This window comes from Strigops habroptila, unplaced genomic scaffold, assembly GCF_004027225.2.
Source record: "Strigops habroptila isolate Jane unplaced genomic scaffold, bStrHab1.2.pri NW_022045631.1_ctg1, whole genome shotgun sequence".
NCBI classification, from domain to species: Eukaryota; Metazoa; Chordata; class Aves; order Psittaciformes; family Psittacidae; genus Strigops; species Strigops habroptila.
Genome location: NW_022651108.1, coordinates 51845 through 78458, shown reverse-complemented (window position 1 = coordinate 78458; position 26614 = coordinate 51845). Strand labels below are relative to the sequence as shown.

At 63.6% G+C, this 26614-nt stretch overlaps 1 protein-coding gene across 2 annotated transcripts; it reads right to left on the bottom strand.

The window, feature by feature from the left end:
- Window positions 1-402: 402 nt before the first annotated feature.
- Window positions 403-25828, bottom strand: SPTBN4 (spectrin beta, non-erythrocytic 4). 2 transcript variants are annotated; one of them, XM_030475129.1, is made up of 35 exons: window positions 25755-25828; window positions 24659-24774; window positions 24414-24565; window positions 23418-23591; window positions 23252-23343; window positions 22365-22445; window positions 22149-22264; window positions 21857-21969; window positions 21196-21383; window positions 20998-21115; window positions 20756-20914; window positions 19287-19589; window positions 19057-19207; window positions 18092-18962; window positions 17875-18012; window positions 16937-17693; window positions 16656-16858; window positions 16037-16127; window positions 14084-14218; window positions 12155-12418; window positions 11065-11274; window positions 10115-10204; window positions 9742-10020; window positions 9219-9349; window positions 8922-9126; window positions 7426-8048; window positions 6632-6770; window positions 6134-6218; window positions 5863-6059; window positions 4352-4758; window positions 4165-4234; window positions 3309-3592; window positions 2587-2760; window positions 2473-2515; window positions 403-1162 (listed from the first exon to the last, which is right to left on the bottom strand). In XM_030475129.1, the coding sequence occupies exons 2-35, from the start codon at window positions 24768-24770 to the stop codon at window positions 1004-1006; spliced, it is 7314 nt and encodes a 2437-aa protein (XP_030330989.1). In that variant the 5' UTR covers window positions 24771-24774; window positions 25755-25828; the 3' UTR covers window positions 403-1003. The 2 variants fall into 2 exon arrangements, with proteins under 2 accessions (XP_030330989.1, XP_030330988.1); XM_030475128.1 differs by lacking the exon at window positions 25755-25828 and having other exon boundaries at window positions 24659-24819.
- Between the last annotated feature and the right edge of the window lie 786 nt (window positions 25829-26614).

Here is a 26614-nt window from a genome sequence, read left to right as displayed (position 1 = left end):
GTCCCATTGGCTAAACTCTGTGTCAATCAGACGGAGAGGGCGGAGCTTCCAGTCCCGAGCCCGCCCCGTCTTAAAGGGCCAGCAGCAGGATTTGAGCATCGCGCCCCCCCAACCCCTCTCAGCCACCCCATGAGCCCCCCCAGCCCCACAACTGCCCCCAATGACCCTCCCCAGCCCCACGGACCCCCCCAGACCCTCCCTACCCCCTCCCTGGACCCCTTTATCCCCCCCCCAGCCCCCCAAACCCCTCCAATGCCCCCCCAGACCCACTCATCCCGCTCCATAGACCCCCTTCACCCCATAGAAGAGCCCCCCCCAGCTCCAACCCCGCCCCAGGGACCCCCTTATCCCTCCAACATCCCCCCCCATAACCCCAGCCCCACACACTCATGGGGTGGTGTCCAGGCTCTATCCTGCTCCTTTATTTGGGGTGCGGGGGGTGCAGTGGGGGGTTTATTACATTTTTACAGTCACAGCGAGGGGGGGACCCCAGAGTTTGGGGGGGGGGGTGGGTCCGGGGGGGGGGGGGGCAAGTGGTTGGGGGCGTGGGGGTGTATTTTGGGGTTATATTCCTGCTTTTTGGTACATTCTATACAAATACAACCTCTGCCTCCCCCCCCCCCAATTTTGGGGGGGCCCCCCCATGGCTCTGTCCTCCCCCCCATGGCTCTATGTGTCTCCTCCCCCCAGTGTCAAATGTGGGGTACCCCGGGGTGATGGGGACACCCCTCCAAAAGTGATGGGGACCCCCCCCAAAGGTGACGGGGTCCCCTCGGGGTATTGGGGACCCCCCCCGGCTCTATGGCTTGTGCATGGGAAAAGGGGGGGCCGAGGCAGGGGACCCCAGGGATGGGGGGGGGGAGGAATTGAGGAGGGGGGGGTCACCCTATTCCCATCCCCCTCCCATGGGTCACAAAGTGAGGGGGGGGATCCCCAAACCCCCCCCCCGACCCTGTTGGGTGAGTCCTGATGTGAGTTGGGGGGTCCCCATGGGGGGGGGGTGTCACTTCCGCCGGCCCGAGGCGCTGGGGCGCCGGTCGCCGTCCCGCCGGGGGGGGCCCTCGTCGGTGGAGGAGGTGGTGAGAGCCTGGTGCCACCGCGCCACCTCCTGGTGCTCCTGCGCGCAGGCGGCGAGAGCGCGCAGCCAGCCCCGCATGTCCTCCTGCGGCAACGGGGGCGCCAGAAACGGCGTCAGCGACCCCAAAAACGGTCCCGGGGACCCCAGAAACGGCGTCAGCGACCCCAGAAACGGCGCCAGCGACCCCAAAAACGGTCCCGGGGACCCCAGAAACGGTGTCAGGGACACCAGAAACGGCATCAGCGACCCCAAAAACGGTCCCGGGGACCCCAGAAACGGTCCCGGGGACACCAGAAACGGCGTCAGCGGCAGCAAAAACGGGGCCGGGGACCCCAGAAATGGTGTCAGCGACCCCAAAAACGGTCCCGGGGACCCCAGAAACGGTGTCAGGGACCCCAGAAACGGGGCCGGGGACCCCAGAAACGGGGCCGGGGACCCCAAAAACGGCATCAGCGGCCCCAGAAACAGCGTCAGCGGCCCCAGAAACGGGGCCGGGGATCCCAGAAAAGGTGTCAGGGACCCCAGAAACGGGGCCGGGGAACCCAGAAACGGCAACGGGGTCACCAGAAACGGGATCAGATGCACCAGAAATGGTGTCAGTGGCCCCAGAAACGGTTCCGGGGACCCCAGAAATGGTGTCAGGGACCCCAGAAACGGTGTCAGGTACCCCGGAACGGCATCAGGGACCCCAAAAACGGGGCCGGAGACACCAGAAACGGGGCTGGGGACACCAGAAACAGTGTCAGGGACCCTGGGAACAGCATCGGGGACCTCAAAAATGGGGCCGGAGACCCCAGAAATGGTTCCGGGGACCCCAGAAACGGTGTCAGAGACACTGAAAATGGTATCAGAGACCCCCAAAACCGATCAGAGGCACTGAAACGGGATGAGAGACACCAAAATCGTCATCGGAGACGCCAGGAACAGTGTCAGAGACACCAAAAACGGTTTCAGAGACACCAAAAACGGTTTCAGAGACACCAAAAACCGTGTCAGAGACACCAGAAACGGGATCAGAGATGCCAAAATGGGGTCAGAGACACCAGAAATGGTGTCAGAGACACCAAAACGGCATCAGAGACACCAAAAACAGCGTCAGGGACACCAGAAACAGAATCAGGGACGCCAAAAATGGCATCAGAGACCCCAAAACGGCATCGGAGACCCCAAAACAGGATCAGAGACACCAGAAACAGCATCAGAGACACCAAAAACGGCACCAGAGACCCCAAAACCAGCATCAGAGACACCAGAAACGGCATCAGAGACCTTAAACCAGCATCAGACCCCCCAAACCACCCATCAGACCCCCCAAACCCACCATCAGACCCCCCAAACCCCCCATCAGAACCCCCCAAACTCCCCCCCAATCCCCACCCCCTGTAGACACCCACCTCATCCTTGGCTTGCAGGAGGAACTCGCTCCCATCACTGGTCCTACAAGACAAGGTCCTGCTCAAGCACCAGCAGAGCTTTGGGGGCCCCCCCGTTGGAGAACCCCAACGTACTTGAGCTTGAAGACGTTCTTCTTCTTCTTGTAGTCGCTGGCCACCTCGCTGGTGGCGTGGTGCAGGTTGAGCAGCGGTTCCCCACCGTGGGTGCTGCCCGAGGCCGGGCCCTTCGCGTCCTTGTAGAAGCCCAGGTCCCCCTTGCTCAGGACACAGTAGAGGTTCACCCAAGACCTGGTTGGGGTCGAGGTTGGGGGGACACAAGGGAGGAGGTTTTGGGTGGTGTGGGTCACCCAGCTTGTGGTGACCCCTCTCCATGGATGGATCTCTTGGTGACCTCTCTCCATTGATGGATCTCCAACCCCTGGTGAACTCTCTCCATTGATGAACCCCAACTCATGGTGACCCCTCTCCATTGATGACCCCCAAGTCATGGTGACCCCTCTCCATTGATGGACCCCAACTCATGGTGATGCCTCTCTATTGATGGATCTCTTGGTGACCCTTCTCCATTGATGGATCTCTTGGTGATCCCTCTCCATTGATGGACCCCAACTCATAGGGACCCCTCTCCATTGATGAACCCCAAGTCATGGTGACCCCTCTCCATTGATGGATCTCTTGGTGACCCCTCTCCATTGATGACCCCCAACTCATGGTGACCCCTCTCCTTTGATGGATCTCCAACCCCTGCTGAACCCTCTCCACTGATGGACCCCAACTCATAGTGACCCCTCTCCATTGATGCCCCCCACCCCCACTGCCCATTGGCCACCACCGACCTGTTGGAGGCCTTCTTGGGCCCGTCCTGCTCGTGCTTGCGCAGCAGGAAGCCCTCGTGGGTGACGGTGTGGCTGGGGGGTGGCGGCGGGGCCGGGGCGCTGCTGCCCTGCGCCGGGGCCGACCGCGAGCGCCGCGGCTCCCCGGGGCCCTGCGCCGGGTCCTTGGGCCGGGGCCGCCGCCGCGGTCGAGGCCGGTCGCGGGCGCGGGGCCGGTCGGGACGTGGCGGCCGCTCCGACAGTGCCTCCACTCCAGGGGGCAGGCGCGGGGGGTCCCGGTCCCGCGGCTGTGGACATTGGGGGGGGACATGGAGGAAGCAGGGGGGAGAGGGAGGGTATATTGAGGGGAAGTGAAGGGAACACCAAGGAGATACCAAAAGGACATCAAGGAGACACCAAGGGGACACCGATGTGGTGCCAAGGGGAAACCAAGGGGAAGTGAAGGGGACACCAAGGGGACATCAAGGAGACACCAAAGGGACACTGAGGGGACCCTAAAGGGACACCAAAGGGACACTGAGGGGACCCCAAAGGGACACTAAAGGGATCCCAAAAGGAACCCAAAGGGACCCCAAAGGAACACTGAGGGGACAGCAAAGGGACACTGAGAGGACCCCAAGGAGACACCAAAGGGATCCCAAAGGGATACTGAGGGGACCCCAAGGAGACACTGAGGGGACCCCAAAGGGACCCCAAAGGGACCCCAAAGGGACACTGAGAGGACCCCAAGGAGACACCAAAGGGATCCCAAAGGGACATCAAAGAGACACTGAGGGGACCCCAAAGGGACACTGAGAGAACCCCCAAGGAGACACCAAAGGGACCCCAAAGGGACCCCGAGGGGCCCCCCGCGCCTCACCGAAGCCGGGCCGGGGCCACCCGCCTCCTTCTCCTGTAGTTGCTCCACGATGTCGGCCAGGGTGGCTTTGCTGCGGAGGACACGGGGTGACGCGGGGCGCCCCGGCCCCGGCCCCGCCGCTCCCGCCCCGGCCCCGGCCCCGGCCCCGGCCCCGGCCCCGGCGCCGTCCCCGCCGCGCCGCGCTCACCCTTTGCCGTCGGGGCGCGGCGGCTCGGGCTCGCTGGACTCCTGCCGCTCCAGGCGCCGCTCCCGCCGCTCCCGCCGCCGCTCCAGCAGCCCCGGCCGCGCCTCGGCCGCCGCCTCGGCCGGGGGAGGCGCCGCGGGCTCCGCTGGGGGGTCACCGGAGGGAGCGGCGGCGGCGGCGGGAGCGGGCTCCGTGCCCCCCGGCGGACCCTGGACGCGGTCGCGCTGCGGCTGCAGCCGCTCGGGCCGCAGCTCCTGGCGCACCAGCCCCACACGCGGCTCCGGCCCGTCCGGTCCCGGCGGCGGCGGCGGCGGCGGCGCCGTTGGGCCCCCCGGGGGGTCCCCCGGGAATTTGCGGCTCAATAGAGGGGTCGGCGGCTGCTTGTTCTGCTCCGCGCGGAGCTTCTCGATCTGCGGCGGGGGGGGGACACGATGGAGATGGTTGAGATGATGGAGGTGGAGGTGGTGGGGATGGAGATGATGGGGGTGGGGGTGGGATGGGGATGAAGATGGATATGGGATGGGGATGGGATGGAGGGGATGGAGGTGATGGAGGTGGGGATGATGGAGATGATGGGGATGGAGATGGTAGAGATGGGGATGGGATGGGATGGGGTGGGGTGGAGATGGGGATGGAGATGATGGATATGATGGGGATGGAGATGGGGATGGAGATGGGGAATGGGATGGGGTGGGATGAGGATGGGATGGAGATGATGGGGATGGAGATGGGGATAGAGATGGGGAATGGGATGGGGTGGGATGAGGATGGGATGGAGATGATGGGGATGGAGATGGGGATAGAGATGGGGAATAGGATGAGATGGAGATGATGGGGATGGAGATGATGAGGATGATACAGATGGGGATGGGATGGGGATGAAGACGGAGATGGATATGGGATGGGGATGGGATGGAGGTGATGGAGGTGGGGATGATGGAGATGATGGGGTGGAGATGATAGAGATGGGGATGAATATGGGATGGCGATGGGATGGAGGTGATGGAGGTGTGGATGGTGGAGATGATGGGGATGGAGATGATAGAGATGGGGATGGGATGGGGATGGAGATGGAGATGAATATGGGATGGAGATGGGATGGAGGTGATGGAGGTGGGGATGATGGAGATGATGGGGATGGAGATGAGAGATGGGGATGGGATGGGGAATGGGATGGGGTGGGGTGGAGAAAGGGATAGATATGATGGAGGTGATGGGGATGGAATAGGATGGGGATGAAGATGATGGAGATGAAAACGGAGATGAAGATGGAGATATTGGAGATGGATAGGCGATGGGGATGGAGATGGTGGGGATGGGATGGAGATGGGGATGGAGATGCAGGTGGGATGGGGATGAAGATGAGGGAGATGATGGAGACGGGGATATGATGGGGATGGAGATGGATGTGACGGGGATGGGATGGGATGAGACAGGATGTGGACGGGTGGGATGGGATGGGGACAGGATGGGATGTAGCCATGGAGCAGCAGCAGCCCCGGGGCTGCTCGTACCGTGGTGAGTCTCCTCAGGGAGCTGAACTTCTCCTCCCAGGCAGCCGCCGCCTTACGAAAGGCCTCGTGGCGCCGGATGAGCTGCTCCACCTCATCCACGCTGCTGCCCAGCTCCTGGCTCCGGAGCAGCGGCTCCTGCGCCGTCAGCCACGCGTCGGCCACCACGGCCTCCTGCGCGAACTGGTGCACCTCCAGCACTGCGGGCACGGGCACGCGCTCGCGGTCACCTCCAGCACCGGCCCCCCCGGCGCCCTCCCCGCGGGGCACTCACTCTGCTGCAGCCACTCCCAGTGCTTGTCCCACGTCTCCAGCATCTCCTTCTTCTTCACGAGCAGCTTCTCCACGTGGGCCTTGATCTGGAGAGGTTGGGACCACACCAGTGGGTTGGGATCACCCAAATGGGTTGGGACCTCTCCGGTGGGTTGAGATCACCCCAGGGGGTCGGGACCTCTCCAGTGGGTTGGGGCCTCCTCAATGGGTTGGGACCCCCTCAATGAGTTGGGATCACCCCAATGGGTTGGGACCCCCTCAATGGGTTGGGACCTCTCCAGTGGGTTGTGACCACACCAATGGGTTGGGATCACCCCGATGGGTTGGGACCCCCTCAATGGGTTGGGACCTCCCCAGTGGGTTGTGACCACACCAATGGGTTGGGATCACCCCGATGGGTTGGGACCTCTCCAGTGGGTTGGGATCACCCTGATGGGTTGGGACCTCCCCAATGGGTTGTGACCACACCAGTGGGTTGGGACACCTCCAATGGTTGCACCTCATAGGCCGCTGGGCTCTTGCTGAGGATGAGGCTCTTGCCCAGCTCCAGGCAGCTGGAGATGCTCTTGGCACGAGCTTCGATCTCGTTCTTGAGGCTTTGGTGGTCGTTCATCAGCAGCTCCACCGAGGAGACATCCCTGCAAGAGGCCTCGGCTTCAGGGTGGGGAGAAGACACTGTGAAGGTCTCCATCTGCTTGGGATGGGTTCAGGACACAGGTTCTTGTCTTCATGGATAGGACATGAGTCTTTGGCACAGGACAGGGGTCCTTGGCACAGGGTATAGGTCCTTGGGATGGGATGTGTGTCCCTGGGGTAGGACATAGGTCCTTGGGATGGGACATGGGACGTTGGCACAGGAAATGGGTCCTTGGAATGAGACATGTGTCCTTGGCACAGGACATGGGTCCTTGACATGGAACATGTGTCCCTGGAATAGGACATAGGTCCTTGGTACAGGACATGGGTCCTTGGGATGGGACATGGGATGTTGGGATGGGACATGGGATGTTGGGATGGGACATGGGTCCTTGGCACAGGACATGAGACATTGGGATGGGACATGGGTCCTTGGAATAGGACATGGGTCTTTGATACAGGACATGGGTCCTTGGGATGGAACATGTGTCCCTGGAATAGGACATAGGTCCTTGGTACAGGACATGGGCCCTTGGGATGGGACATGGGAAGTTGGGATGGGATATGGGTCCTTGGCACAGGACACGGTCCTTGGCCCCACAGCCGGGTCACGCCATGCTCCTTGCCCCCCCATAACCCCAGCTCATCTCGCCCTACCTGGGCTTCTCCCCAGCGCCCATCTGCTGCAGGACCCCGTCCATCCACGCCAGGAGGTCCCTGACGGCGCCCACGAAGCGGATCCTGTCGGCGACGCTGGCGACGTGGAGCCGACACTCCTCGCACGCCGCCAGCAGCTCCTTCCACGCGCGCAGCACCTCCTGCTCCCGCGCCGCGATGGCCTCGGCGTTGTCGCCGGCGTAGAGCGTGCGGAGCTGCGCCGCCGCCTCCTGCAGCCGCCGGACCTGGCTCACCAGCACCTCCACGTCGTGCTCGAAGGCGCCGAGCGCCCGCTGCAAGGCGCTGGCTGAGGTCCTGCCCTCGCGCGCCGCCAGCTCCGGCAACCGCTGCCGCTTCTCCTCGATCTGCCCCAGCACCTCTTTGCAGTCGTTGAAGAACTTGTGGAGCTCGTGGGACGCCGCCAGCATCTGCGCCCGCGTCTCCATCAGCTCCAGCAGCTCGGCCCAAGCCTCGTTGACGCCGTCCTTCCACTCGGCGATGGTGGCGGCGTCGGCGTGGCCGTAGTCGATGAGCTCGTCCACCATCTGGTTGAGCGCGGCGATGCGCTCCTGCCCCACGCTGCCCGTCTCGCTGGCGAACTCCAGGAACTTCTCCTGCAGAAGCTGGGATGGGGCAAGGACCGGGGTGAGGGAGGCAGGGATGGAGCTGGGACTGGGATAGAGCCGGGAAGCCCAAGATGGAGCAGGGATGGTGCCCAGGAAGCCAGGATGAAGCATTGATGGTGCCAGGACCAGGATGGTGCCAGGAAGCCCAAGATGGAGCAGGGATGGTGCCCAGGAGGCCAGGATGAAGCATCGGTGGTGCCCAGGACCAGGATGGTGCCAGGAACCCCAGGATGGAGCATTGATGGTGCCAGGACCAGGATGGAGCACTGATGGCGCCAGGACCAGGATGGAGCAGTGATGATGCCCAGGATGGAGCAGGGATGATGCTCAGGAAGCTCAGGATGAAGCATTGATGGTGCCCAGGACCAGGATGGAGCAGGGATGATGCCCAGGATGGAGCAGGGGTGATGCTCAGGAAGCCCAGGATGGAGCATTGATGGTGCCAGGACCAGGATGGTGCCAGGACCCTTGGCATGGAGCAGGGATGATGCTCAGGAAGCCCAGGATGGAGCATTGATGGTGTCCAGGACCAGGATGGAGCAGGGATGATGACCAGGATGGAGCAGGGGTGATGCTCAGGAAGCCCACGATGAAGCATTGATGGTGCCAGGACCAGGATGGTGCCAGGACCCTTGGCATGAAGCAGGGATGATGCCCAGGATGGAGCACCGATAGTGCCAGGACCCTGCTATGAAGCAGGGACCACAGCAAGACCCCCGCTGTGGGTCAGGGACAGCGCCAGGACCCCCAGCCCAGGATGGGGACACCCCGGGGCCCCTCTCATGGGGCAGGACCACCCCCAAGCCCCTGCCCATGGGCAGCCCCAGGCCCCCCAGCCCAAGACAGGGACAAGGCTTGACCCCAGCTCACGGTGACGTGCTCGAAGTCCTGCCCCAGCTCCGGTGACCCGGCCACCACCTCCTTCTCGGCGATCCAATGCTCCAGCTCGTCCACCTCGCGGTTGAGCTGGTAGAGCCAGTACTGCTGCTCCAGCTTGGCCTTGCGCTCCTCCACCAGGTCCTTCAGAGACACGTACAGCCGGTCAACCTGCGACTGCCGCCTGCTGACCTGTTCGCTGGGCAAGGGACACAGCGCCCGGTGAGCGCCGCGCGCCCCGCGCCCATGGGTGCCCGAGGAAGGGGGTCGGGGTGGTGGGAGCTCACCCACCTTTGGGGGTGACCGAGCTCCAGCAGGGCCCGGCATTGGCGCGACAGTTGGGCGATGGTCTCCTCGTAGTTCTCCACTGTCTGCTCGGTCAGAAGGTGCTTCTTGAGGAGCTGGAGGGTGCTCTGCTCGTCCTGGGTGGGGTGAGGACCCATAGAGCAGGTTGGGTTGGAAAGGAGCTGGGCATCACCCAGTTCCAACCCGCTGCCCATAGGGACACCTCACACTAAACCACGGCACCCAAGGCTCCGTCTAACCTTCAACATGGCCAAGGATGGAGCATTCACCGCTTCCTTGGGCAACCCTGTGCCAGCGCTCAGCACCCTCACAGGGAAGAACTTCCTTAGATCCAACCTGAACACCCTCTGTTTAAGCTTGAACCCATCACCCCTTGTCCTATCGCTATGGAAGGGGTGATGCTCTCCAGCATCCCTGTATCCCCCTCCAGCCACCGGGATCCACTCCGAGCTCTCCACGCGGTCCATGCGCATCCCCTCCCATCCCACCCCATCCACCCCGTGAGCACCTTGCCCTTGTCATCGCTCATGAGGAGCAGCTCCTGCTCGCCCAGCCACGACTCCACCTCGGCCACGTCGCAGTAGTACTGCTCCAGCTGGAAGGTGGCGTCCAGGGCTTGCTGCCGCCGCTCCGCCTGCTCCTGCAGCTCGCCCCACATGGAGCCCAGGCGCTCCAGGAGCCGCCGGACACCCTCGGCCTCGGGGCTGCGGATGGAGGCCACGGCGCCGGCGCGCTCCAGCACCTCGTCCACGCGCGGCCGGTGGACCTGGATCTCCCGGCGCAGGTTCTGGGGGGGGTGGGAGGTTATGGAGGGGGTGTCGATAGGGGGGTGTCAATGGGGGGGGGGTCACCACCGTGGGTATCGCGGCGCCGGCGCTGACCTGGTTCTTCTTGATGAACTGCTGCACCGTCTGCAGGTTGGTGCCGTGCTCCTTCAGCGTGGCCAGGGGCAGGCGGTCCTGCACCCACAGCTGTGGGGGGCACTGGTGTCAGCCCGGTCCCATCCCCATCCAATCCTCACCCACATCCTCATCCCATCTCCATCTTCATCCTCATCTTCATCCTCATCCTGTTCCCATTCTCTTCCCATCCTTATCCTCATCTTCATCCCCCCATCCCCATCCTCATCTTCATCCCTACCCTCATCCCATTCCCATCCAATCCCCATCTGCATCCTCATCCAATCCCCATCCTCATTCCCATCCCCATCCTCATCCAATCCCATCCTCATCCCATCCCCATCTTCATCCTCATCTTCATCCTCAACCCCATCTCCATCCTCATCCCCATCCTCATCCCATCCCCATTCCCATCCAATCCCCATCTGCATCCTCATCCAATCCCCATCCTCATCCAATCCCCATCCTCATCCCCATCCCCATCCTCATCCCCATCCCATCCTCATCCCATCCCCATCTTCATCCTCATCTTCATCCTCAACCCCATCTCCATCCTCATCCCCATCCTCATCCCATCCCCATCCACATCCAATCCCCATCTGCATCCTCATCCAATCCCCATCCTCATCCAATCCCCATCCTCATCCCCATCCCATCCTCATCCCATCCCCATCTTCATCCTCATCTTCATCCTCAACCCCATCTCCATCCTCATCCCATCCCCATCCACATCCAATCCCCATCTTCATCCTCATCCAATCCCCATCCTCATCCTCATCCAATCCCCATCCTCATCCCATCCTCAACCTCATCCCCATCCCATACCCATCCTCATCCCCATCCAATCCCCATCCTCATCCTCATCTCATCCCCATCCTCGTCCCATCCTCCTCCCATCCTCATCCCCATCCCCTCCCATCCCAGGCACTCACCATCTCATCCTCCAGCTCGTGGCTGACCTGATGGACCTCTTTGGAGGCCAGGAGGATCCTCCGGCGCTCCTTGAGGGGCTCGATGAGGCGCACGATGCGGGTGCCCACCGCGTTCTGCCGCTCGGCCACCGCGGGCGCCGGCAGCGCCGCAGCCTGGGCCTGCAGCTGCCCCACCTCCTGGCACCACTCCTGGACCTGCGTCTCCATCGTCTGCAGAGGGACCAGGGCAAGGACCCCATAGCGTGGTGTGCCCCATAGCCTGGTGTACCCCATAGCCTGGTGTGCCCATAGCCTGGTGTGCCCATAGCCTGGTGTACCCCATAGCCTGGTGTGCCCATAGCCTGGTGTGCCCCATAGCCTGGTGTGCCCCATAGCCTGGTGTACGCCATAGCCTGGTGTACCCCATAGCCTGGTGTACGCCATAGCCTGGTGTGCCCATAGTGTGGTGTGCCCCATAGCCTGGTGTCCCCATAGTGAGGTCCCTGTCCCTGGTGTCCCCATCCAGGTCCCTGTCCCTATGGCACCTGCAGGTGTTGGAGCTGGCTGCCGGTGCCTGTCCCCATCCACATCCCTGTCCCTTTCCCACCTGCAGGTGCAGAGCTGGTGTCCCCATCCCCATCCCCATCCCCATCCCGGCCCCCATGGTACCTGCAGGCACTGGAGCTGGCTGTGCACCCCCATCCCCATCCCCATCCCCATCCCAGCCCCCGCGGTACCTGCAGGAGCTGGAGCTGGCTGTGCACCCCTATCCCCATCCCCATCCCCATCCCAGACCCCACAATACCTGCAAGCACTGGAGTTGGCTGCACATCCCTGTCCCCATCCCCATCCCATCCCCATCCCCATCCCCATCCCATCCCCATCCTCATCCCCATCCCATCCCCATCCCCATCCCCATCCCCATCCCCATCCCCATCCCCATCCCCATCCGGTCCCCGCGGTACCAGCAGGCGCTGGAGTTGGCTGCGCACCCCTGTCCCCATCCCCATCCCCATCCCAGACCCCACAATACCTGCAAGCACTGGAGTTGGCTGCACATCCCCATCCCCATCCCCATCCCATCCCCATCCCCATCCGGTCCCGGCGGTACCTGCAGGCGCTGGAGCTGGCTGCGCACCCCGCGCAGGTCCCGGGCCGGTGCCGCGCTGTCGAGCTGCTGCTCCAGGCGGCCGAGCCGCGCCTCCATCGCCGCGTAGCTCCGCGCCAGGCGCTCGGCGGCGGCCGCCTCGGCCAAGCGGCGGCTCCGCGCCCGGCTCGAAGCCTCCAGCTCCGCCCAGCGCTGCCGCAGCTCCTCCAGCTGCCGCCGCACCGCGGCCGCGCACTCGGGCTTGGCCTGGAGCAGCGCTTCCCCCTCCTGCGCCGGGAGAGGGGCACTCCGTGGAACCGGGGTGGTGGGGGGGTGCCCCGTGGAAATGGGGTGGTGAGGGGGGTCAGGGTTTGGGGGGACCCCATGGAATTGGGGTTAGGGGGAACCACATGGAATTGGGGTGTTGGGGGGGGGTCAGGGTTGGGGGGACCCCATGGAATTGGGGTGATGGGGGGGTCAGGGTTGGGGGGACCCCATGGAATTGGGGTTAGGGGGCACCCCGTGGAACCGGGGTGGTGGGGGGGTGCCCCGTGGAATTGGGGTGGTGAGGGGGGTCAGGGTTTGGGGGGACCCCATGGAATTGGGGTTAGGGGGAACCACATGGAATTGGGGTGTTGGGGGGTGCCCCGTGGAATTGGGGTGGTGGTGGGGGGTCAGGGTTTGGGGGGACCCCATGGAATTGGGGTGTTGGGGGTTCAGGGTTGGGGGACCACATGGAATTGGGATGTTGGGGGGGGTTAGGGTTAGGGGGCACCCCATAGAATTGAGGTTAGGGGGAACCACATGGAATTGGGGTGTTGGGGGGTCAGGGTTGGGGGCACCCCATAGAATTGGGGTTGGGGGGGGTCAGGGTTGGGGTTACTCATGGAACTGGGGTCTTGGGGAACCCCATGGAATTGGGGTTAGGGGGACCCCGTGGAATTGGGGTGTTGGGGAGGGTGCCCCGTGGAATTGGGTGTTGGAGGGGGTCAGGGTTGGGGGGACCCCATGGAATTGGGGTTAGGGGAAACCCCGTGGAATTGGGGTGTTGGGGGGTCAAGGTTGGGGTTGGGGGGGACCTCGTGGAATTGGGGTGTTGGGGGGGTCAGTGTTGGGGGGACCACATGGAATTGGGGTTAGGGGGGACCCCGTGGAATTGGGGTGTTGGGGGGGATCAGGGTTGGGGGAATCCCCTTGGAATCGTGGTGTTGGGGGGGTGCCCCAGGGAATTGGGGTGTTGGGGGGGTCAGTGTTGGGGGGGGTCACATGGAATTGGAGTGTTGGGGAGGTCAGGGTTGGGGGGACCACATGGAATTGGGGTTGAGGGGACCCCGTGTAATTGGGGTGTTGGGGGGGTCAGGGTTGGGGAGACCACACGGAATTGGGGTTAGGAGGGTTCAGGATTTAGGGGGATCCCCCTGGAATTGTGGTGTTGGGGGGGGGTGCCCCATTGAATTGGGGTGTTGGGAGGACAGGGTTGGGGTCACCCACGGAATGGGATTGGGGGGGAACCCCATGGAATTGGGGTGTGGAGAGTCAGGGGCTGGAGGGGTCCGGGTTTGGGGGGGTCCGGGTTTGGGGGGGTCCCAATGGAATCAGGGCTCTGGGGAAGGACCTTGGCCGTGGGGTGATGGGACCCCAGGAGATGTGGGGAGCGCCCCCTGGCGGAGGGAGGGCGCGGAGGGGGGGGGGGGCAGGAAATGGGGTGCCGGGAAATGGGGTGCCGGGAAATGAGGGATGCACCGAGCAGGGATGGGGGGGGGGGGGATGCAGGGAAATGCAGCAAAGGGGGGGGCCTCAAGCACCAAATCACCCCCCAAAACCACCCCAACCTCCAGCGCCTCCCCCCCCCACCCCCAGAGAGGAAGTGGTTAAAGGCTCATCGCCCCCCCATTCCCAGTCCTCCCATTCCCCCCCATTCCCATGTCCCCCCATTCCCATGTCCCCCACCACCTTCTCAATCTTCTCCAGCCACTCTTTGCTCTGCGCCAGCTCGGCCAAGAAGCTCTGATGCCTCATCCAGGGTTTGGGGGGGTCCCGGGGGGGGTCCCCGGCCATCAGCACCTTCTCCCGGATCCACTCATCCAGCTGGAATGGGGGTGGGAAGCGGGGGGGGGGGGAGGGGGGAAAAGGGGGTGAAGGGGGGAGGGATGTGAGGTTTGAATCCCCCCCCCCCCAAAGGGATCCCCCCACAAGCCTCAGTGGTTGAGGGGGGGGCCAAGGATGACGCGGTGGCTGTAGGGTGACGGGGATGGGGATGGGGATGGGGAGGAGGAAGAGGATGGGGATGAGGCTGAGGAGGAGGATGAGGGTGAGGATGGGGAGGAGGAGGAGGCTGAGGATGCTGCCGGTGGTGCTGAGGATGCTGCCGGTGGCACCGGCGCGCTGCTGCGGCGCCGCTGCAGCAGATGCTGCATCCAACCGCCCGGTAACTGCGCCAGGAAATCCCGGCGAGTGCGGCCGGATGCAGCCAGGATGAACCGGGATGAACCGGGATGGGGCCAGGATGGAGGCGGGATGGGGCCGGGATGGAGCTGAGATAGGGCTGGGATGGGGCCGGGATGGAGCTGGAATAGGGCTGGGATGGGGCTGGGATGGAGCTGGAATAGGGCTGGGATGGACCTGATATGGGGCTGAGATGGAGCCGGGATGGAGCTGGAATAGGGCTGAGATGGGGCCGGGATGGAGCTGAGATGGGGCCGGGATGGAGCTGGAATAGGGCTGGGATGGGGCCGGGATGGAGCTGAGATGGGGCTGGGATGGAGCTGGAATAGGGCTGGGATGGAGCTGGAATAGGGCTGGGATGGGGCCGGGATGGAGCTGAGATGGGGCTGAGATGGAGCCAGGATGGAGCCGGGATGGGGCCAGGATGGAGCTGGAATAGGGCTGGGATGGGGCTGGGATGGAGCTGAGATGGGGCTGGGATGGAGCTGGAACAGGGCTGGGATGGAGCTGGAATAGGGCTGGGATGGAGCTGGAATAGGGCTGGGATGAGGACGGGATGGAGCTGAGATGGGGCTGGGATGGAGCTGGAATAGGGCTGGGATGAGGACGGGATGGAGCTGAGATGGGGCTGGGATGGAGCTGGAACAGGGCTGGGATGGAGCTGGAATAGGCCTGGGATGGGGCTGGGATGGAGCTGAGATGGGGCTGGGATGGAGCTGGAATAGGGCTGAGATGGACCTGATATGGGGCTGAGATGGAGCCGGGATGGAGCTGGAATAGGGCTGGGATGGGGCCGGGATGGAGCTGAGATGGGGCTGAGATGAAGCCAGGATGGGGCCAGGATGGAGATGGAACAGGGCTGGGATGGAGCTGGAATAGGCCTGGGATGGGGCTGGGATGGAGCTGAGATGGGGCTGGGATGGAGCTGGAATAGGGCCGGGATGGGGCCATGGCAGGTCCCACCGAGAACCCCCCCGAGATGTTGAGGAGGATCCAGGGACACCCCTGGACCAGCCTTGGGGGGGGGGTCAGGTACCAAACCCCCCCCCTCCAATGATATGGGTGATGTGATCCCAGCCCCACTGCGATGGGGACACTGGTAGTGATGGGAACATAGACATGGGGGACACCAACATGGGAAGACACCAACGTGGGGGGCCACCAACGTGGGGGGACACTAATATGGGGATACTAACATGGGGGACACCAAGATGGGGAGACATGGACATGGGGGACAGCAACATTGGGGCCACCCATGTGGGGACACCAACATGGGAGACAACAACATGGGAGACACCAACATGGGAGACACCAAGATGGGGAGACACCAGCATGGGGGGACATGGACATGGGGGGACATGGCCATGGGGGGACACCAATATAGGGGATACCAGCAGCACCCCCCAGCACCCAGTTAGGACCCAGCCCTGCACAATGGGGGTCCGGGGCCCCAGGTCCTACCTGGTGGCACTCCTGGAGGAACTGCTGCAGCTCGAGGTGGTCCTGGAGCCGCTGCGCCCGCTCCTGCGCCAGCTCCCGGTTGTGGTGGCTCCTGTGGGCGCCCATTGGGACACCTTCACCATTGAGGCATGCCCAGCGCCCCGCGGCTCCATCACTGCCCATTGGGTGCTGAGGGGCTTCATCACTGCCCATTGGGGCTCCACTCCCCATTGGGTGCTGAGGGGGGTTCTATCACTGCCCATGGGGTGCTGAAGGGCTCCATCACTGCCCATTGGGTGCTGAGGGGCTTTGCCACTGCCCATTGGGTGCTGAGGGGCCCCATCGCTGCCCATTGGGGCTCCACTGCCCATGGGGCGCTGAGGAGCTCCATCACTGACCATTGGGTGCTGAAGGGCTTCACCACTGCCCATTAGGGGTCCACTCCCCATTGGGTGCTGAGGGGCTCCATCACTGCCCATTGGGGCTCCACTGCCCATTGGGTGCTGAGGGGCTCCACCACTGCCCATTGGGTGCTGAGGGGCTCCACCATTGCCCATTGGGGGTCCACTCCCCATTGGGTGCTGAGGGGCTCCACCACTGCCCATAGCAGGGTCTATGGGTGCTGAAGGGGGGCACCTACTTGGCGCGGAGGCGCTCCATGGCCTCGGCCACGTGCTCGCTGTAGAGGTTGCCCTGGCGCTGGAGGCTCTCCCCGGCCTGCAGAGCCGCTTGGACCTTCTGCATGTTGAGCTCCATGGTGGTGCTGAAGTCCTTGTGCTTCTTGATGGCGTTGGTGACCCCTTCCACCGTGGTAGGCAGCTGGGCGCTGAGCAGCGCTGCCTCCTGGCCAAGGGATGGAGATGCTGGTGTCGGTGCCTCCATCCCCGCTCCCCTCCTTGCCCTCCAGCCTCAGGTCTCTACCTGGTTGCAGAGGGTGGTCTCACACTGTTGGACATCCCGCAGGAAGAGCTGGAAGACGTGGGCTTGGACCAGCGCGTCCTGGCGCGTCTCCCAGCTCCGCAGCAGCTTGGCCCAACCCGCGTCCAGCTTCTGCAGCCACTGCTGCAACGAGAGGTTGGGCACGTCGGTCTCCTCCAGCGCCAGCAGGTCGCTGGCAGCCTGGATGCGGGCATAGTCCTCCTCGTAGCCATTGATCTCCTCCTTGAGGGCCACGTGTTGGCTCAGCAGCCGCTCCGCCTCGGCCAAGCTGCTCGGCACCTCCTCGCAGGCCACGGCCGCTTGGGTCTTCACCAACCAGCCCAAGAAGGTGTCCAGGTCTTGGATGAACTGCTGGAGGCGGCCGGCGATGGTCAGCGAGTCCTCGCAGCCCTGCAGCACCCGCTTGAGCGCCTCCCATTCCTCATGGATCTGCTCGAAGGGCAGCAGGATCTCCAACGCTCGCCCCGGGTGGGAGGCAGCCAAAGCTTCTCCTTCCTGCTGCAGCTCCACCAGCCGGGGCTCCAGCACCACCAGCGCTGCCTCCATGGTGGAGAGACGGCGCTGCAGGGCCAACACGCCGCCCAGGTCGCCGCCGCCCGAGCGGGTGGCCTCGATCGCCTTCCTCTTCTCCCTCACTTGAGCCTTCATCTCGCTGCACTCCAGGAGGTAGTTCTGGATCTTCAGCACGGAGCTCAGTTGGCTCTTCTTGCTCTCCACCAGCTCCACCACCCGGTTCCACCTGCAGATGCCCCCCCCCCATGGCCATTGCCAACGCTTGGGTACCCCATAGGGAAGTCCCACCAGGTTGGGAGAACCCCAGGTTGGAGTCTATGACCCGGTTCCCATCCCACCAAGGAGCACCCCCCAAAAGCAGGTTGAGATCCACCTTGGCCATCGCTGGCCCTTTCCCATGGTGGTACCTGCTGTTGAGGTGGTCCTGGCAGGAGCGGACCTCCTCGGAGCTGGGGTGGCCGCCATCCACCAACTGCTGCACCACTTGGTTGACGTCCAGGATGCGGCCCATGACGCTGTTCATCTCCTGGTCCAGGCTCTCGAACCTGGGGAGAGGACGTGAGCGATGGAGTCCAACCATGGGGGCGAGGTAGAGGGTGCAGCCCCCTTCCCTCCCCACCCCACCTGTGCTGGACCACCTCCACCTCATCCAGCTCCTCCGGCACCACCATCCTCTCCAACCACTGCTCCTTCTCGTCCACCCAGACCTCGCAGGCATGGACCTCGCTGAACATCCTATAGACAGCCAACGCGTCCTGCAGCCACTGCTGCCGCAGCACGGCCACCTCGGCCACCTCCCCATAGAGCTGCTCCACCTCCACCACCCGGATCTGCACGTCCACCCCTTGGCGATGCTCGGGCGCCAACAAGGCCAACTGCTTGCGAAGGGCCACCACGGCCACGCGGTGCTTCTCCACCTCCTCCACCACGGCGCGGTGCTTCCGCAGCAGGGCTTGGCTGGAGTAGTCATCGTGGCCAAAGTCATCGCTGGACACGATGCGGTACGTGTCCTGCAGCCAGGCCACCAGGTCGTCCGTCTCGGCGCTGAACTGGAAGAAGTTGAGGGCCTCCTGCAGGCGTTGCTGGTGAAGCCCCGTCACCTCCTCCAGCTTCTTCCAGCGGAGCCAAACCTCCCGCATCTTCTCCTGGATGCCACCGATGCTGAAGCTCTTCTTGGCCAGGATCTGCTCGCCCTTCTTCATGCTTTGGTGCAGCAGTGCGCGGCGGCTGCCCAGCTCGCCCAACATGCTCTTGTGCTTCTTGGTCAGGGTCAAGACGCTGCTCAGGTCCCGGCCACACGTTTTGGTGGCCAAGATCTGCTCCTTCTCACGGATCCAGGCCTCGGCTTCCTCCATCTCCTGGAAGAAAGCCCAAAGCTGGCGCGAGTCCTCCAGCTCCCGGCGCCTCTTGCCCGCCAGGTCCCGCAGCTCCTCCAGGCAGGTCTGCACGTGGTTGACGCGGTTGCAGATGATCTGTGGGTCGCAGGGTTGGTAGCCTGGACCCAGAGAACGGGCTCAGTGAGTCTCCATCACCCTCATGTTGAGCTCCAGCATCTCCCCATGGTTCCAAGTGGATGTTCCCCACGTTACCCTCCAGCTCGGAGAACTTGAGGGCGGCCACGTTGAGCGCCTGCACCCGCTCGCTCTGGGCGCTGATGTCAGCCTCCAGCAGCCCCTGCTTCTGCAGCAGGTCCTCCACCTCCAGCAGATGCTTCCCCAGCTCCTTGGACACCAGCAGCCCCTGCGGAAGGCGAAAGGGAGGCAATGGGACCTGCCCGTCGCATCCTCAATGGGCACCCGGTTCCTCGCCGCGTCCCCACCTGCATCTCCTCCATCCAGTCGATCATGTAGACCATCTCCTGGAAGATCTTCTGCAGGGCCAGGTTCTGCTCGAGGCGGGCGCGACGGGCGCGCAGCAGCTCCCCCAGCAGCCCCCATTGCCGCAGCACGTTGTCCTTCTGCGCGCTGATGCGCCGCGTGTCGTAGTAGCCACCGGAGGCCACCTCCAGCGCCAGGTCCACCACGGCCTGGATGCGCTCGTGGTAGGACGAGATGTCGGCCTCGATGGCCTCGTGCTTCTTCATGGCCGCCTCCACTGCCGGCAGGTCGTAGCCGAAGTTGTCCTGGTGCGGGAGGAGATGGGAGCAATGGGGTGGGAAGGGATGGGAAGGATGGGAAGGGTGGGAAGGGTGGGAAGGGGTGGGAACGGATGGGAAGGGATGGGAAGGGATGGGAAGGGAAGAAAGGGAGGGAAGGGATGGGAAGGGATGGGAGGTGATGGGAAGGGATGGAGAGGGGTAGGAAGGGGTGGGAGGGGATGGGAAGGGATGGGAAGGAATGAGAGGGGTAGGAAAGGATGGGAAGGGATGGCAAGAGGTGGGAAGGGATGGGAAGGAATGGGAAGGGATGGGAAGGGATGGGAAGGGAAGGAAGGGAGGGAAGGGAGGGAAGGGATGGGAAGGGATGGGAGGTGATGGGAAGGGATGGAGAGGGGTAGGAAGGGGTGGGAAGGGGTGGGAGGGGATGGGAAGGGATGGGAAGGGATGAGAGGGGTAGGAAAGGATGGGAAGGGATGGCAAGAGGTGGGAAGGGATGGGAAGGAATGGGAAGGGATGGGAAGGGAAGGAAGGGAGGGAAGGGATGGGAAGGGATGGGAGGTGATGGGAAGGGATGGAGAGGGGTGGGGAGGGGTGGGAAGGAAGGGAGGGGATGGGAAGGGTTGGGAAGGGATGAGGGGGGTAGGAAAGGATGGGAAGAGATGGCAAGAGGTGGGAAGGGATGGGGAGGAATGGGAAGGGATGGGAAGGGATGGGAAGGGATGGGAAGAGTGGGAAGGGATGGGAAGAGTGGGAAGGGGTGGGAAGGGATGGGAAGGGATGGGAAGGGATGGGAAGGGATGGGAAGAGTGGGAAGGGGTGGGAAGGGATGGGAAGGGGTGGGAAGGGGTGGGAAGGGATGGGAAGGGATGGGAAGGGATGGGAAGGGATGGGAAGAGTGGGAAGGGGTGGGAAGGGATGGGAAGGGATGGGAAGGGATGGGAAGGGATGGGAAGGGATGGGAGGGGTGGGAAAGGATGGGAAGGGATGGCAAGAGGTGGGAAGGGATGGGAAGGAATGGGAAGGGGTGGGAAGGGAAGGAAGGGAGGGAAGGGATGGGAAGGGATGGGAGGTGATGGGAAGGGATGGAGAGGGGTGGGAAGGAGTTGGAAGGGGTGGGAGGGAATGGGAAGGGTTGGAAGGGATGGGAAGGGCTGTGAAGGGGCAGAAAGGGGTGGGAAGGGCCCCCCCACCTGCGAGACGAGGCGCTGGTTCTCCTGCAGCCACGTTTCCCTCATGGCCACCTTATGGTCGAAGCGCTGCGCCAGGAGCTCCAGCTTCTCCTGCCGGATGAGCTCCTCGCGCAGCGCCACCTCCCGCTCATGTTCTGCCTTCTCCAAGCAGCTCCAGGCCTGGGGGGGGGACACACACATGGGGGTCACCAACAGGGGTCCCTGCATGGGGACATTCCCCCCCGCTCCGCTCCCACCAGCACCTTGTTGATGTCCGAGATGCTCTTGCCCTCGCTGGGCACGTAGAGCCGGCGGTTGGTGGCGCGGAGCTTGCTCTGGATGGTGAAGAGCAGCACCTCCAGGTTGCCCTTCTCCTGGAACCTGCAGTGGGGCAGTGCCAGGGCATGGCCGTGGGGTCCCCAAACCTTTGTGGTCCCATCTCTACCCCAGCAGGGCCTCACTTGACGGGCTTCTCCAGCGTGCAGAAGGCGGTGAAGGCCTGGAGCTGCTGCTGCACCCCCGTCAAGGAGTTGGCGAACTTCTGGTTGCTGATGATGGTGATGGTGTGGTGGATCCAGGCCAGCAGCTCGGCCGCCAGCACCTCGTAGCGCTCCATAATGGCCTCGATCTCCATGGCCTGGTCCAGGACCTGACGGGATACGGTTGGACCCCCCTCAGATCTGATGGGGGGTCCCATAGAACCCCCTTGAGATGACACGTGCGGCTGGATGTGTCGCTGGTTGGCCCAGCCCCATGGAGCCAGGGATGGGATGTCCCATGGAGCCGAGGATGGGACATCCCATGGAGCTGAGGATGGGACATCCCATGGAATGAAGGATGGGACATCCCATGGAGCCAAGGATGGGATGTCCCATGGAACAAGGGATGGGACATCCCATGGAACGAGGGATGGGACATCCCATGGAGCCAAGGATGGACGTCCCATGGAGGTAAGGATGGGACATCCCATGGAGCCAAGGATGGACGTCCCATGGAGGTAAGGATGGGGCATCCCATGGAGCCAAGGGTGGGACATCCCATGGAGCAAGGGATGGGACATCCCATGGAGCCAAGGATGGGACATGCCAGGGAATTCCATAGAGGACATTGGCCCAAACCCACCTTCCCGATGCGCTTCCCCTCCACCGCCAGTGCCTTCATCTTGGAGAAGTAGTGGTAGAAGGACACTACATAGGTGATGATGGACTTCTCATCGGGGTCCTCCATGTTGACGTCTAGGGCAGGGGGTGAAGCTTTGGTCCTCAAAGGGCTCCCCCTTGAGCACCAGCCCTGGGCCAGCGAAGCCCATCCCCAAGCCCTGGTGCCACCAAAGCTCCTTGGAGGTGGGAAACAAAGGCAGGAGGGAGCAGAGGACACCCCATGGGTGGTCAGAGGGACCCTGCCCCATTCCTACCCTCGGGGTCTAGCAGCTTGCTGAGCCCCAGCTGCTGCTCCGCGGTGTTGAAGGCCTGTTGGAGGTTGTAGGTGGCGTTGGACTTGGTGAGCTTGTGGAAGTCGATGAGATCCGGCCTGTGAGCAGGACACAGCCCCATGGAGCCCCCCCACAAGGCCATGGAGGGGACCCAAGTGTTGGGGTCACCCCCGGTGTCCGTCCCCCCCCCCAGCAAACCTGTGCTTGTGGATGAGGGCATTGAAGGCCAACCCGTCCCTCCAGCTCGTGGTGAAGTTCTGGATGTTCACCTCGGGGTAGCTGGTGGGACAGGGTGGGAATGGGTGGGAATGGGGTGGAAGGAGATAGAAAAGGGTGGGAAGGGATGGAAAGGAGTTGAAAGGGGTGGAAAGGGTAGAAAGGGATGGAAAGGGGTGGAAGGGGATGGAAAGGGGTGGAAAGGGATGGGGAGGGATGGGGAAAGAAGGAGATGGAAAAGGGTGGAAAGGGGTGGCAAGGGGTGGGAAGGGTTGAAAGGGAAGGAAAGGGGATGGGGAGGGAAGGAGATGGAAAAGGGTGGCAAGGGGTGGGAAGGGTGGAAAGGGAAGCAAAAGGAAGGAAAGAGAATGGGGAGGGAAAGAGATGGAATGAAGTGGAAAGGGGTGGAAAGGGATGGAAAGGGGTAGAAAGGAAAGGGATGGAAAGGGGTGGAAAGGAAGGAGGTGGAAGGAGATGGAAAAGGGTGGAATGGGGTGGGAAGGGATGGAAAGGGATGGAAAGGGGTGGAAAGGAAGGAGGTGGAAGGAGATGGAAAAGGGTGGAATGGGGTGGGAAGGGATGGAACGGGGTGGAAAGGGGTGGGAAAGGATGGAGAAGAATGGACAGGGTTGGGAACGGATGGGCAAGGACAGAAAGGGATGGGAAGGGGTGGGAAGGGATGGACAAGGATAGAAAGGGATGGGAAGGGGTGGGAAGGGATGGACAAGGATAGAAAGGGATGGGAAGGGGTGGGAAGGGATGGACAAGGATAGAAAAGGTGGAAAGGGATGGGAAGGGATGAACGGGGTCACCCTGCGCTGGCTTTGCCCCGGCCATGGGGGGCTGCCCAGCGCCGGGCCACCGCTCACCCGGCCGTCTTCATCTGGCACCAGAGCAGCAGCGCGTCCTTGGCCGAGCGCGTCTCCCGGTTGTCCTCGGTCTTGATCTTGATGACCTGGATCTGGGGCACAGCCATGGGGCACCCCCGGCACGGGGACGCGGCCCCACGGAAGGGGGGCAGCCCCGTGCCGCTACCTGGAAGCGCAGGATGATGGTCCAGATGAGCCCCAGGGTGAGGCGGTGGTTCCCGTCCACGATGTCGTGGGAGCCCACGTTCTCCAGGTGCACGCGCTGCTCCTTGAGGAACTGCAGCGCCTTGTCCACGTTCTCCAAGGAGTGGATGCGCATCCGGCCCCGCGTCGGCTTGGGCTGGAGGAGAGCCCGTCACCCGCCTCGGAGAGGGTCCTTCAACCCACCCCAACCCACCCCAAGCAGTGGTGGATGGAGCTGAGAGTGGCCCAGCTCAACCCAACCCAATGGTAGATGGAGCTGGGTTGTGGTTGGGAGGTTCCAACTCAACCCAGCTGGTGGTAGATGGACCTCGGTGGTGGTAGGGAGGTCCCAGCTCAACCTAACCCAATGGTAGATGGAGCTGGATGGTGATGGAGAGGTCCCAACTCAACTCAACTGGTAGTAGATGGGACCCGGGAGCTGATGGGGAGGTTCCAGCTCAATCCAACCCAATGGTTGATGGATCTGGGTTGTGCTTGAGAGGTTCCAACTCAACCCAGCTGGTGATAAATGGACCTGGGGGCTGATGGGGAGGTAATGGGAAGATCCCAGCTCAACCCAATTGGTGGTAGATGGAGCTGGGTGGTGATGGGAAGGATCCAACTCAACCCAAGTGGTAGTAGGTGGACCTGGGTTGTGGTTGGGAGGTCCCAGTTCAACCCAGCTGGTGATGATAGATGGATCTGGGTGGTGGTGGGAAGGTCCCAACTCAACCCAAGGGGTAGTAGATGGAGCTGGGTGGTGATGGAGAGGTCCCAACTCAAGCCAAGGGGTAGTAGATGGAGCTGGGTGGTGATGGAGAGGTCCCAACTCAACCCAAGTGGTAGTAGATGGAGCTGGGTGGTGATGGAGAGGTCCCAACTCAACCCAAGAGGTAGTAGATGGAGCTGGGTGGTGATGGAGAGGTCCCAACTCAAGCCAAGGGGTAGTAGATGGAGCTGGGGGGGCCACATCTCTCACCAGCTGCTCCCCGGAGAGCACCTCGAGCAGGCGCGTGAGCACGAAGCCGTCGCGCAGGTCGCTGTAGAGGTCCCCGATGTGGCAGGAGACGCGCGCGAGGTGCGAGTTCACCCACTTGGTGAAGGTCTTCTTCTGCACCGCGTCCCGCTCGTCTGGGGGGGTCGGGAATGAGCTCAGCCCGGGGGGGGGGGGGACGACACACACATCCATGTGGGGTGTTGGTGGCACCAAAGGGATGGACCCACCAGCCAAGGCCTTGATCCGGGAGCACTCGAAGAGCTTGGCCGGGCCCGCGGGGTCCTCCCAGGGGCTGGTGTTGTTGTTCTGCTGCTCCATGTTGTCCACCTCGGCCGCCATTGGGCTGGGGGGGGGCACGGGGGGGGCCATGGGAGGACATGGGGGGAGACATGGGGGCATATGGGGGGACATAGGGGGATATATAGGGGGACATGTAGGGGACACATGGGGACAGGGGGGGTATGGGGGGGACACATGGGGACATGGGTGGCCCTGGGGGATATGGGGACACATGGGGACATGGGGGGACATGGGGGGGACACATGGGGGGGCCAAATAGGGAGATGGGGGACAGGGGGAGGTATGTGGGGACACAGGGGGGGACATGGGGAACACACAGAGGAACACATTGGGGCCAGGGAAGGACACGGGGGGGGCACGGGGGACATGGGGGGGACATGGGGGGGGACACGGGGGGACAGGGTTGGGGGGGAACCTGCTCCTGCAGCATCCAAAAGGGACCCAGGGGGGTGTCTGCAGCACAGGACCCTCCCCCAACCCCCCTATAGGCCCCCCAGGACCCCACCCAGACCCTCCTGAACCCCCCTATAGTCCCCCAGGACCCCCATCTCCCCCTATAGACCCTCCGGACCCCCCCCCAGGCCCCCTATAGACGCCCAGGCCTCCCCTGCAGCTCCTATACCCCCCCCCAGGACCCCACCCAGACTCTGCTGAACCCCTCTATAGACCCCCAGGAACCCCCCCAGCCCCCTATAGACCCCCCTATAGACCCTCCGCATCCCCCCCCTTTGGCAGGAGCAGCACCGGGGCTCCCCCCCCCCCTCCCCGGTCACCTTGAGGGACCCCACGGGCGGGAGGGGCTGCACCGGCACCGCCCCCCCCACACCGGCACCTCCCCCTGGGACCCCTCCGGGACCCTCCGGACCCACCATAGACCCCCCCCGGGGCCATCCCGGTCCCCCCCGGGGCTGCTCCGGGCCCAGGCTCGCTGCGGGAGCCGCTCCCGGTGCACCGGGAGCGGGGTGGGGGGGGCGGGATGATGCTGTCAATGGGGATGATGCTGCGGGTCCGGGTCTCACTCACCGCGTTGGGGGGGGGCGTGGGGGGGCTCCCGGTGCCGCCGGTCCCGATCCCGATCCCGATCCCGATCCCGGTCCCGGTCCGCTCCCGGCCGCGCGCTGCTCGTCCCCGCCGCCCCAGCAGCCAATGGCGGAGCCGCTTCATTCCCCCCCGCCTCCGTGCACGACGTTGGGCTCGGCCCCGCCGCAACCGGGAACCTCCCCCCCCCCCCACCCCCCCAATCACTGCATCAGCACCCCCCGCCCCCCCCAAAACCGGGACCGGATGGACCGGGACCATATAGACCTGGGGGGGGGTGGGGGGTGATGGACCGGGACCATATAGACCTGGGGGGGGGGGGTATGTGATGGACCGGGACCATATAGACCTGGGGAGGGGGGGGGTGATGGACCGGGACCATATAGACCGGTGGGGGGGGGTGGGGAGTGATGGACCGGGACCATATAGACCTGGGGGGGGGGGGTGTGATGGACCGGGACCATATAGACCTGGGGGGGGGGGGGTGTGTGTGATGGACCGGGACCATATAGATCAGTGGGGGGGGGGGGGGTGGTGATGGACCGCGGCCATATAAACCGGGGGGGGGATACAGACCGGGACCGTACAGACCGAAGCTATATTGACCAGAACCGTGCCAATTGAGACCCTATGGACTGGGACAGTATAGACCAGGACGGTGGCAAAGCGGGTCGGGGTAGGGACCATATGGACCGGGATAGAGTGGGACAATATAGGCCGGGAGGAGGAACGGGCCGGGACCTAATATAGACCCCGGGGAGGGGGGGGGGGGGGGTACGGACAGGGAGCGGATGGTCCGGGACAATATAGACCGAGGGGGGGGGATGCGGATCGGGACCCTATAG

Bases quoted from the DNA above. Each gene is read 5' to 3' on its own strand.
- SPTBN4 (XM_030475128.1), bottom strand. From the start codon at position 24,800: ATGGCCCCCCCCGTGCCCCCCCCCAGCCCAATGGCGGCCGAGGTGGAC. The intron at 19,590-20,755 runs GTGGGGGGGCCC...CTCCCGCACCAG, and splicing joins ACCAGCGCCTCGTCTCGCAG to GACAACTTCGGCTACGACCT. The intron at 9,127-9,218 runs GTGGGTGAGCTC...TCCCTTGCCCAG, and splicing joins GAGCTCGGTCACCCCCAAAG to CGAACAGGTCAGCAGGCGGC.